Source organism: Scomber scombrus, chromosome 21, assembly GCF_963691925.1.
Source record: "Scomber scombrus chromosome 21, fScoSco1.1, whole genome shotgun sequence".
Taxonomy (NCBI): domain Eukaryota; kingdom Metazoa; phylum Chordata; class Actinopteri; order Scombriformes; family Scombridae; genus Scomber; species Scomber scombrus.
The window spans coordinates 9681309-9694100 of record NC_084990.1 but is presented as its reverse complement, the minus strand read 5'-3'; the positions used below and the strand labels follow the sequence as shown (position 1 = coordinate 9694100).

General features: G+C 42.1%; 1 protein-coding gene across 2 annotated transcripts; it reads left to right on the top strand.

Annotated features, from left to right (window-relative positions):
• The first annotated feature begins 2603 nt into the window (after positions 1-2603).
• Positions 2604-12131, top strand: fscn2b (fascin actin-bundling protein 2b, retinal). Of its 2 annotated transcripts, none has more exons than XM_062442843.1 (6): positions 2604-2696; positions 2788-3514; positions 10537-10693; positions 11293-11414; positions 11548-11715; positions 11926-12131. In XM_062442843.1, the coding sequence occupies exons 1-6, from the start codon at positions 2604-2606 to the stop codon at positions 12129-12131; spliced, it is 1473 nt and encodes a 490-aa protein (XP_062298827.1). The 2 variants fall into 2 exon arrangements, with proteins under 2 accessions (XP_062298827.1, XP_062298826.1); XM_062442842.1 differs by having other exon boundaries at positions 11548-11720; positions 11922-12131.
• Positions 12132-12792: the final 661 nt, after the last annotated feature.

The following is a 12792-nucleotide window of genomic DNA, read 5'->3' as shown; positions in this document are numbered from 1 at the left end:
ACTGGATGTTTTGTCTGCAGAACAGGGACGCCCTCTGTAGGTTCAGTAGAGCCTGGTGTTGTGTTGTACATTGTGAGGTAAGTTGTATTGTTTTGCTTTTTGAACATCTAGATATAGAGATACCTCTCCTCTTTTAATGACATGTATGTAGTAGAAGGGTTATTACAAATATGGCAAGCTGGTCTTCATTGTGAGTTTTGAGTGATTCATATTCTCATTTAGATATCAATTGATATCTGATTCAAATGTCTAAAACACTCCCTAGTGATCATTTTAATTAGAACTTTTGATCATCAATAATATCCCACGCACACAGGAAAAAAATATGACAGAATCATATAACCGCCATCATGTAAAAAAAAAACATAATTTATGAGCTGTTACAGATAAAAGACAAGTGTAACCAAACTGCTCAGAACCAATATTTTGTTTTTATCAGTCTAATTTCTATTTAGTTTTGCCATGATAAATTCTGTAGGGTTCGAATAAAACTACTGGACGTCCTTTTAACAAGCATCATCACAGCAAAGTTTCAGATAAGAAGGGAAGCTGAGCTTAAGTCATCATCTGTGAAAAAGTGGGATGTCTGTCTCTGTGTTCCTGAGTCAGTGAACAATCACCCCACTCATGTCCTTCAGTATCTGTGTTTGTGTATGTGCGTTTGCATATGACACGCAATGTTTATCACATTTTGCGTAAAGTGCAGCAGTTCAAGTCTGGGTCAGGACGAGTAAATCTTCGGGTGTGTGGTGTTTACTACTAGCCCTGAGACCCTCCTCTGACCTTTGTGAATGTTTGAGTGTGTATGTATGTGTGTGTGGGGTGATCACATGCATGTTGCTGTGGGTAAGTGAGTCTTTGTGCATGTTTATAGCCATTGACAAGCAGAGGGGGATGTGTGTGTGTGTGTGTGTGTTAGAGGAAATGGGGAGGGGTAGTACCGGTAGATTAGCCAGGTTGGGATGATTGGTTTGAGGATTAGATGGATTCAGGAACAGACACGTCTGTTTACTCTGCAAAGAAGACTTATAATAGGCTGATTGGCAAGGTTGATTACTCACACAAACACACACACACACACACACACACACAAACACGCACGCACATACACCCATATGTTGATTAGCTTGTTATTGTTGCATCTCCTTTCCTTTTACTTGTCTCCCAAATTCAGATGTAAAGTCTGACTCACTCAGCCTCTCAGACACATTTCCCATTAGGACTGACCCAGAGAGCTTGCAATCAGAGAAGGTGTGTAACTAAACTCCTCAGCATAGGCAGGTAAGTAGAGCTGCACTCAGGCAACTACCCCAAAGGCGTGGGGGGTGCTCTGGTTACCTGACGCTGTGTGTGTATATATGTATGTGTGTGTGTGTGTGTGTGTGTGTGTGTGCATTGTTTCTACTTACCTGTCTTTATGTGTCAGAGAGAGAGGCAAGGAGCAGAGCTCAGAATAAAGCGCAGTGGCAGAGAAAGGCAGGATTATACACATGGCAGGTTAGAGAAAGGCAGCCAGAGAGAAGGAGAGGATGGGAGGAAAAAGCGACAGAGAGAGGCTTAAGATTGCAGAGGCAAGCACCCTTTGTTGCTGAGTTCAGTTGTGATGGACGGCTTATGTTTAGGGACAGAGTGAAGGAGTCTTTCAATGCAGTACCATAACATTTGGAGAACCGTTGAGGATGTTCTTCTTCACTGATCAAACTTCTGTTTAACAAATGAGGAACCTCGACTTGAATGAGGAAGACAAAGAACGAGGTCAGAGTTTTTAATATGATAGAAACTTGCCGAAAATAGGAAGCAAATGAGCAGAAGGAGGGGAAAAAACAAAACCACAGGAGAGTCAAGTCTGGGGGGACCTAGTGATTGAGCCTTCAGAGTGAAGAACAAGTCAAGCAAGAGCAGGAGTGACGCTGTACGAGAGAGCACTCTTCAACAAGAGAGAGGCTGTAGAAGAGGAGATAAGCAGTTGAGAGAAAAATTAGTCTGCAAGGAAAGAGGTTTGATGCTGGACTTAAGACTGAAGAGAGATCAGGGTTGACTCAAGTCTTTGCTGCTTCCAACCTGATTAGAGAGAAGAGAGGTCGTGGTGGAGGGGTGCCGGGAGACCTGATCAACAGAACGTGAGAACCCGCAGGACAAGGAGAGAAGAGGGACAGAAAAGAACAGAGAGAGGGAATTACAAGAGGACGCTTGGTGAAAGAAGCCTCTTAAATCTGGGAGCTGGAATTAGAGCCGCAGAAACTGTAGAGAGGAAGCCACAAAACCACAGTAAGTAAATTAGGCGGCTGTTGCTGGAAAAATGTATAATGAAGCCATGGGCGGGGGAAGGAATTTGTGGTCTTGGGAGTGCTTTATATACTGTACCTTAATGAATTGATTTCCTGTCTTTAAGACTTTCTCATTTCATCATTCTCCATGACATCACCTCCATCCTCTTTAAAAAACCTGTATTCCCCTTTTTTATGCCTGCCCCTCTCTGCTGCACCCCATGCCAGGTATATTTACCTCTCTCTTCCTGATTTGCTACTTTTTCTCTTCCCACCATCCCCAAATTGTCTCACCTTTTTCTTGCTCTGCCACCCTCCTGATTTCTGCAGGTGAAGATGCCGTCAAATGGGAACCGTCCCTTGAAGTTGCAGTTTGGTTTAATCAACTATGAGGGTCGCTACCTCACTGCTGAGACCTTTGGCTTCAAGGTACAAACATGACAATCGATGTATGAAATAAGCACTTTGGCATTGTTGTATAGAAAATAAGACTTTGAGTGATATCTTCCTTGTCCCTCAGGTAAATGCATCTGCACCCAGCCTGAAAAAGAAGCAGATATGGACTCTTGAGCAGGACTCTCAGGACACCCAGGTGGTGTACTTGCGCAGCCACCTCGGACGTTACCTGACATCTGACAAGGACGGCAAGGTCACCTGTGAGGCCGACGGGCACAATTCAGACTGCCGTTTCCTCATCGTGGCTCAGTCGGACGGCCGCTGGGCCTTGCAGTCTGAGCAACACCTCCGCTTCTTCGGCGGCTCTCGGGACTATCTGTCCTGCTTTGCCCAGGTAATCACAGATGCTGAACTGTGGGCAGTGCACCTGGCTCTACATCCACAAGCCAGCCTTCTGTCTGTGGCCCGCAAGCGTTACGCCCATCTCTCCATGGAGGATGGAGAGATCGCTGTGGATCTGAACATTCCCTGGGGAGTAGTTGCACTCCTGACCCTCGTCTACCTGGATGGAAAGTATTGCCTAAAGACCTGTGACAGCCGCTTCCTCAGTAATGATGGGAAGCTCTTGACGGAGAGCGGCAGAGCCACAGCGTACACACTGGAGCTGAAGTGTGGGAAGCTGGCCTTCAAAGACTGTGAAGGGAAGTACTTGTCTCCCATGGGGCCTACAGGTACCTTGAGGTCCGGGCGCTGCTCCAAGCCGGGCAAAGATGAACTGTTTGACCTGGAGGAGAGCCACCCACAGGTGGTTCTGATGGCAGCCAATGGGCGTTATGTCTCTATAAGACAAGGTAGGAAAACACAGACACATCATCAGGAGATAGTTTTTGATTTTGGCCTGAATTCATGCAAAAGCTGCAACATTCTGCCAGGATCCTAGATGTCTAATTAAATGGACAAAGGCTGACCTTATGTGCCACTGAGGGTGGTCACACGAGTCTTCTGATGACATACACTGACCTACTCACATACATAATGAAGCAGAGGGGCAGCAGCAACTACAACTACTACAGTTACCACTACTGGTCCATATACACATACTGTATACTGATACACCCCTAGAAAACTGAGTTTACAACATACAGGAAGTACATTAACTAGTGGAGATGCTGAATATTCGCGGTCTAGGGATTCAGCCACTTGCAAATGATTGGCAGGTGATAGGGTGCATTGTAATTATGGGTAATGTAGTCTGCACATCAACTTGTGCATCAACATCACATCGAACAGTTGGATCTTTCCAGGAAGACAAGATAGATGAAGCTGATATGAGAGACTATCGGTCTCATCTGGGAGACCTGAGACGAATACGTCATTGGTTTTGCAGCACTGCCCACTGATATGGATCAGTCCACTGTCTGTATTAAAGCATCAGCTAGTGAGTGACTTGGCCAAATGAAAGATTTATTGTGCATCCATGTCGGAAGGAATCATGTTACCCAGAATATACATATTTCTCAGCATGTTTAAAAACCTATTTTCTAAAGAATTCTATTTTAATTTAAAATACAATAGAATTAAATATAGTTTCATTTGTCAGAGTGGGTTTCTTTTAATTAAATGGTGGTCATTTCATTATAAAATGCAACAAATATAATAAGGGGATGATGAGAAAATAGGACATGTTTTTTTTTCCTTTCTTTGACCAAATAATCCATCATAAATAGTGATTTTTCAAAAAAAAACTCATTCCGCCTCAGATATGTGCCCTGGCTTTGTTGGGTAATGATGTTAACACTGTTGGCTTTTGTCCCTTGGGCTTACTGAAACAGCTGCTTGTAACCTATATGCTGTACAGTAATGCTTTGTTGATACTGTATTATGTATTTACTCTTCGGTCTTGTAAAGGGGCTGTTGGAGTGCGTTATTTGATCAGCGTGCAGGCATGGCAGCACACTACTATATGGATGGATTACACCTGCTCCACATTGGTTTCAAAGTTATTCCTTCTGAAAAACAAGGTTCAATTTCTTTGATCAGCGTAAAAACAAGAAAAACTGTAATTGTTAGGGTCATTTTACATGCAACCAGAAGTGCATTAGAAGTACTTGCCAAGTGTTCAGTTGCTGATGGTTGAAAGGGGGTTGCTGGTCTGATTTGAAACTGGATTTGGGGTGGATTAGCATACACCAACAGTGCTTGTCAGCATACTTGGCCATGACACCCATCTGCAGGCTGCAGATTCTTGTCTGCAGGGTCGAGTTACTTCAACCCTGGGTGCTGTAACTGAATCTTTCTGCGCTCATTGTTCCTGGTTAGCAGTGGGAGCTGCAGGCAGAAACCAAATGACTGGGAGCACTGTAAACTGATTGGTTGAAGGGAAAGAGTGATAAGGTGGAGTATAGATCCCACATTCAGTATAGAGTAGCTTGTATACAATGTTTCCATGCATTTACAGAAACACTACAATCATGCTCGTATTTTTCTGTAATACTCATCCCTCCTACTCTTTTCCTTTCCCTTTCTCTCTTCCTCAACTTGTTCTGCACAAACAAAAGCTTTATCTTTCTCCGACACACTCGCCCACACACAACCATGCCGTCCGGCTGTGGTGAGTGGTGAGGTGAGGTGTGATGAATAATTGATGAAGTTGGCCCCTGTTCCTGGAAGGCGAGGGGGGAGTCTGCTTTCAGAAACTCAAGCTGCCTCTCACCTGGGGCCAAAGCTTCTGCCCCGCCGAGCCCCCTAATCTAACCCACTAACCCCAGCCTCAGTTAGAGTGCTGCTGAAAATCAAAGAAACACATTGTTAAAGATGGAGTAAATATACCGTATTTAGCTACCATAAAGTGACATCAGACAAGGTTTTTTGTCATTATATATGTTTTTCTGCATGGCACAAAATTAAAGCTTGCAGCAAACCTTCAGTAAATACCTCTTTCAGCAACTTGTTATTTGGTTAGCAAGGAGCATGGATTATAGTTAGCAACCAATAAGGATGAATTGTTAAATGAGTCCAAAAGTGGGATAAGTACAAAATGGAAAATATTTAAGTGCTAGTCCCAATACCTTTGTAAATATACCTTGTTACCTTTCACCTCTGAGTTCAACATGATGATTAAAAGAGAAGAAGGGGGAAACGGAAAGCAGAGAAAGGAGGATACACATGTAGGAGGACTCTCAAAGGACTTATAACAATAGGAGTATGTGTGGAGACAGGTGGGCTCTTCATCCTCCCTAATATCACCAGTGTCTTTACACATAAATTAGCGCCTCGGTTTAAGCTCCCTTCAGAGCAGAGGAGTCATGTTGGCCTTTTGTTTTAAAGCGAGTACAAATGTGAGTAAGTTCAGGGTGTTTGTGTGTGTGTGTGCGTGCATGTGTGTGTGTGTGTGTGTATGTGTGTGTGTGTGCGTGTGTGTGTGTGTGCCTAAACATGCCACGTAGATCTTTCATCATGTCTCTCATCACCTCTCAGTGTTTCCCAGGTCTAAGTGGTCCACTCTGCCCTGAAAGTGAAGAAGAGATGATACCCCAAAGACACAAACTTTCCATTAACACACACGTGATCATACACATACATACAGTATATACACACAGGATGCACGCATGCACAGACACACACCCACGCACAACACCCAGATGCAGATAAGCAAGAAAAAAAATTAAGAGACTGAAATAAAACAGAAAAAAATGCATTTGTGAAGGATAAAGGATTTGGAGAGGGAAGAAAATAAGGGACAGGGGGATAGTGGCATCAGCTTACCATTAATAATAGATGTCAGAGCCATCCATCGTTGATGTATTAGTTAGGCCTGCTCTACTTGCAGGCAGCAGGTAGGACAACACCAGAAAGTGGAGCTGGATCATGGGGTCCGATCCAAAATGTGGCAATACTAAAGATACTTTGTGTGTGTGTGTGCGTGCGTGCATGTGTGCGTGCGTGCGTGTGTGTATGTGTGTGTGTGTGTGTGTATTGATAGGTCTACTGTGCAATGCTGCATAGTTTAACAGTGATCATGGCTATGATGACAACATCTTATTTTGTATGCTTGACCAACTGGTGTGTCAAAGACAGTCATCAACAGAGCTATTGATATCATCAGATTGGTAGCTTGGATTTCAGCGTATCCAATCTCTTTCTCCCCCGCTCTCTGTTTCTTTTCTCTTCCTCCATCCTTCTCTCCTTCCTCTGTGTCCTGGTCTCTCATCTATCAGATAGCGGCGGTGAAGTCCCAGCTGAGCCCTGTCTGAGGATCATTTCTGGGTTGAATTAGTGTGAAATGGACACATGGAATAGGTAGACAAAGCATGACATTGAGTCGGGATGAAAGAGAATGAGAGTGATGGGCCCCCAGGCGTAGGTGCAGAGTAGAGAGGGGCAGAAATTTATGCTTCAAATGCACTTAAGATCAATGATAATTTAACCAGACAGTTGTATGACCTCATGATACCTAGTTTATCAAGTGTGAATAAGATGTGATTAAAGCGTCCAGGTAGCTCAGTAACCATGACATCTTTGTCACGTGTCATCCACCCTTTCTCTCTCCTTCAGTGTGTTTCTATGGTCTGATATTAAATTGAAGCAAAAGGCCTCAGAATAATCTTAAAACAGATGGAATTAGACTGTATCTAGAGCTTCTTTTTTTTCTTTCTTCCAAAAGATGTTTATCCAGGCTGGTGCAAGTGCATCCATGTTGGATTATGCAGATGGAATTTACATCCACCACTTGATGCAGTGCATTATGATAAAATCAGGTTATTACTTGTGATACACTAAGAACACATCACCATAAATTGTATTAGAAACCTGGCTTGACCTGATTAAGGACATCCAGACAGTATATTTGTCTTATGTTTTTAACCATGCTAGCAGTGTAGCTTTATGGATGGCAATTTCGGCCAAATATCTCATAAGCTATCAGACTGGTTGCCATAAAATTTCATACAGACATTTATAATTCCCACACAATGTACCGTAATCATTTTGGTGACCCTTTCTCTTTCCTATAGCGCCACCACAAAGTTGACAATTGTAGTTTTGAGGGAAATGTATCAGTTGTACTTTATGTTTAGTGCTCATTAGCAAATGTTATCACGCAAACACACTAAATTGAAATAGTGAATGTGTTAAACACTATAATTGCTAAAAAATCAGCACGTTACCATAGTTATTGTGATGTTAGCATGCTTAGGTTTGCTTTTAGCTCAAAGTACTGCTGTCTTTCTTTGTAACCCCTGAATGATATTTGGATATATCGAAATGACACTTTTGTGCATCTTTTAAATGCAGTCACCTGAAGACACTTATAATTTCAGTCTTCTTCTTAATGCAGATGCACTTTAATGTTTTTTGCATGTACTCCCTATGTTTGATCATTCATAACTCTGCTAGCTTGAGGGTTGAGAGGGATTGGTAATTATCTGTACATCCTGCTAAGTGTGGACCATGAAATCCTTTATTCTTTCATTGAGGGGATTGAGGGATTGGACGGGTAGCACTCGAAAGCTGATTATATCAGAGCCCCACTGTGAATAGGGCAGATAGGCAGGGCCGGAGGTGGGTTGATGGTGGGAGGTGGGGGTGGAGGGGTCAGGGTGTAAGGAAGGGGACTTGGGGGAAGGGAGGAAGGTTGAGAAGGATGACGAAAAGAGAGCAGGGGGAGATAAGAGGGGGGTAATGCGTACACATCAGTGTTGTTAAAGGATTAAGAGAATGTATTGGGGATATTATGGGATGCAATTAATTTAGGATTTAGCCTTCTGCAATCTGTTTTTGGTGGTGAGACAAACAGTTGTTTTCTATACTTCTAACAATTATACTAACAATCAAGAATTCCACAAATAAAGGTTCAAACTATAACTAGTCATTTACTTAATGACAAAAGAAACTAATAAAAGGGTATGACATCAAGGTTATTAGTCATGACTGTAGTGTATGGATGAGAGTGGTATAAAATGCTAAAGCTTCCAATTGAAGCCAAATCATTACGCAAAGCAGAGCGGGAGGGAATTCTCTGTGTTTGTGTTTGTCTGCGTGTTAGTATGTTTCTCATATGTTCAACTCTGTTTTCAATCTAGTCTGAAAGTAATTGATGCAGGGCATTGTGGTGAGAGTGTCATCTATGTATAGCTGATAACACATATTACTGTGAGAAACATGAGAAACATGCTAACTTGTCTCCATGAAATTTTTCTGCATGATTAAGTTTAGTGTTGCAGTGTTTTTTTATACACTGTGTATTCTATCCCTAAATGCATCAAGACAGTCTATTACTCAACATGTATTTGCCCTAAGGAAGGTGTATGTTTTGCTTGTCAGATCAAGTGTGTAAGTGTGCTTTTGAAAATAACCTAACATCCCAGGATGATTACCAGCTCTTTCATGCTGAGCCAAGTTCAACACAACGATACAACCTGATTAGCAAGCTGCTATGTCACTGCTTTCCCAAGAGGATCATGTAGGAATCTGAATCTGAAAAACTCACATGAAAATTCTGCAGATGGTATTTGGAGTGTTAAAAGTACTCGTTGCCAACATTTCTTGCAACAATCACTTAAGTTGAAACCGATCCAGCACAAATCACATTTACTTTATGAGCACACAGTTGGATGCTGCCCTCAATTCATTATCTCACCCCTTAATTTTGTAATATTACAAGTTGAACAACAAACTGCATTTACAGTGTTGCTTGAAAGTTGTGAATTTTCTCTATTTCTGCAAAAATATGAACATATGATCAGATTTTTACAAGTCCCAAAACTAGATGAAAGGAAATCAATTAAACAAATGAGACTAATTTATTCATTGAGGAAATTTATCCAATCTTACAAATTTGAGAAGGGAAAAATATATGAACTGTTTATTTCAGTAACTGCTGTGACCCCCTTTTGCAAAAATAACAAAATGATAAATTATAAAACATTTCCAGTAACAGTTCATCAGCCCTGCCTATTATCTTGGGGGGATTTGAATCCATTCCTCCTTACAGAACAGTCTCAACTCAAGGGTGTTGATGGGCTTCTTTGCAGTGAACTGCCCGCTTCAGGTCCTTCCACAGCATTTTTATAGGATCAAGGTGAGAACTCGTAGCTCCATCTATGATTGGAAGCCATCCTGGTCTAGAGGCAGCAAAGCAGACCCATGCCATGATTCTGCCACCACCATGTTTCACAGATGGTATGAGGTTCTTATACTGGAATGCAGTGTTTGCTCATCGCCAAACAAAATGCTTCTCATTCAGTCAGAAAGTGCAATTTTGGTTTCATCTGTCTACAGAACATTTTTCCAGTGGCCTTTTGTTCTTTTTGGAGAGAAGTGGCTTTCTCCTTGCAGCTTTGCCATGCACACCATTGATGTTCAATGTTCTCCTGAAGGTAGACTCATGAACATTGAATGTAGTCACTGCAAGAAAGGCCTTTTTTCTTCCCTGTGGTCCATTGTAGCCTCCTGCACTATTACACACCTGCTCTCAGTGTGATCTTTGTTCTTTGGACACTGTAACACTGTGGTTGGTTGTGTTCCATTTGTACACAACCTAGTTCCTCCGAAATCTCCTTTGTTTGAGCCATGACAGTTTTCTACAAACCTGTGTTGTGAAGCTCAGCCTTTGATAGTGAAGACCTAGATTTCTCCTCTTTAAATAAGGCATAGACTCACATTGATGACATTTAAGGTCCTATTTATGCAGAAAAGGGTTCACAAACTTTCAAGCAGCGCTGTATGCAAAATACAACACTGACATTGAGGGGGATAAAGACATAAAAAAAAACCTGTGGGCAGCAGTTGATGGAAGCACTCCTCCCATCATTAAATAGTCTTTGAGTTTTCATGCTGTATAAATGAAAAGACATGCTTACTCTGCCCCTTTCAGGAGTAAGCCTTGCAGCCAACCAGGAAGATGAGACAGACATGGAGACGTTTCAGATGGAGATTGACAAGGAAACCAGGAAGTGTACTTTCCGCACTAGCCAAGGGAACTACTGGGCCCTGGTGGCCCATGGGGGCATCCAGAGTACTGACACTGAAGTGTGAGTGAATGCTTGTATATAGACATTACAGTGTAAAATGAATACATCAGGTCCACATTTCCTATTACTGCTATTTGTGGGCTATAGAAAGGAGGTTGTCCTGCACTATTACAATATTGGCAAAAACCAAAAGTGACCTTTTTAACTTCCTGCTCTGTTTCTCTTTAATCCAGTTCAACCCTCTGCTGTTCTCTATACATTTTGACCTCAAAGTTTATAAGTTATAAAAGCAAATACTCACTAATGTTTGACCATAAATGACAAAGTGGAACCCATAATAAAACGGGCATTGCAATGACAAAATTAAACCATGTATGTATTCATTTATTAAAAACACAGTGCAACAGCTAAAACTTAAACAAAAAACTAAAACAGAATCATACAGGGCAGTCACTTGCATATGATGACAGACATTAGCATGCAGTGATAAAATGCTCCTGCTTCCCATTATTGATTTTCTCACATGATCTCTGCTCCCTAAACATCACATGCCATAAAATGTTCTCCATTGTGCACTCAATATGTAATAACAGTATTTCCAAGAGCACTTCAAGGCAGAGAAAGTCTTATCTTCTCTCTCTTGTGATGCCCACCTACAGGTCAGCAAGCACCATGTTTTCAGTGGAGTGGCTTGGCCACAAGGTGGCACTGAAAGCTAGCAATGGGAAATATATCTGCACCAAAAAGAATGGCCAGCTACTTGCTGTTAGTGATTCCATAGGTAAGACCATTTTTGTTCCTCTCCCTTTTACACCCAACTTTTTACTAATGTACCTCCTCACCTCAGACTCTCTGACCTCACTTATGTCCCCTCTGATGTTATTTTTCACAATTTTGCTGTCATCTTTCATCAGGTGAGGACGAGCAGCTCACTCTGAAACTGATCAACCGGCCCATGCTGATCCTCAGAGGAGAGTATGGTTTTGTCTGCCACCACAAGAACTCCAACACGCTGGATGCCAGCAGATCCGTCTATGACATTTTCAACCTGCAATTCAGTAATGGGGCGTATCACATTAAAGGTCAGAATACACCCACTCCCACCACTGTTTCAATACCTGCATCTCTTTTCTTCTCGTCTATCAAACTAACCTGTGTTTAAGCAATGAGAACCAGAAGTTGCAGTAGTTTTTCATCACCTAAAATAAAACACAAGAATAAGATATTTGGAAGGTTTCAACCTATACAGAGTCATTCATCAGTACAATCCTTCTCTGTGTGACTTCTTGCAGGTGTGGATGACCGGTTCTGGTACGTTAACAGTGCTGGGCTGGTGTGCTCAGACGGCGAGACCCCTGAGGATTTTACTCTGGAGCTCCTGGAGCACGGCCGCCTCGCCATCCGTGGCAAAAACGGCAAATACCTGCGTGGAGACCCAGGAGGCACACTGAAAGGAGACGGACTAAGCCTGAGCAGCTCAACTCTGTGGGAGTATTAATGCAGAACTGAACAGAATCCTAAAACCCATACTCCTGTTATCGTAGAGGGCACTGCTAGCCACCACTGCTGGGCCAACATCAATACTTTATGGAAAACTAAACTCTGTGGCATTTTGAGGTGTTGTTGCTCATCAGCGATGAGATGCAGCTGCTACTGACTTCATTCCACTCTTTTCCTCTTCCCTGTTGCATCAGTGGACTTACAGAAGCAACAAACAGGGAGGAGAAAAGTGCAAGAATGTATATACAAGAAAAGTCTTGATGAAAAGAACAATGTTTTGAGCCACTGCTTGATCTCCAAACAGCAAAATTGGTGTGACTGAACATTACAGTTTGTGTGTTCTTTAGAGTTTTTTTTGTTTTTTTTTCAAATTAGCATTTGCTAATAACTTAAAGATTTGAACTTAAAGATTTAAAAAAGTATTATTTTCAGTCAAGACATGGTAGATTTTTACAATGTCTTTTGAACCCCTGTAGATGTAAAACTAAGCATCATTGGTTTTACAGGTATTACATGAGTGACTTCAAGGCAACAAAGTGGTGACACAAGTGTGTAATGATACTTGTCACTTGTCTAGTCCAAGAAGGGAGTCAAAATGCCATTTGAGACAGTCACCATTAAGTGTGAGGTCACCTTTTAGAGGAGTTCAGTCATTAGCA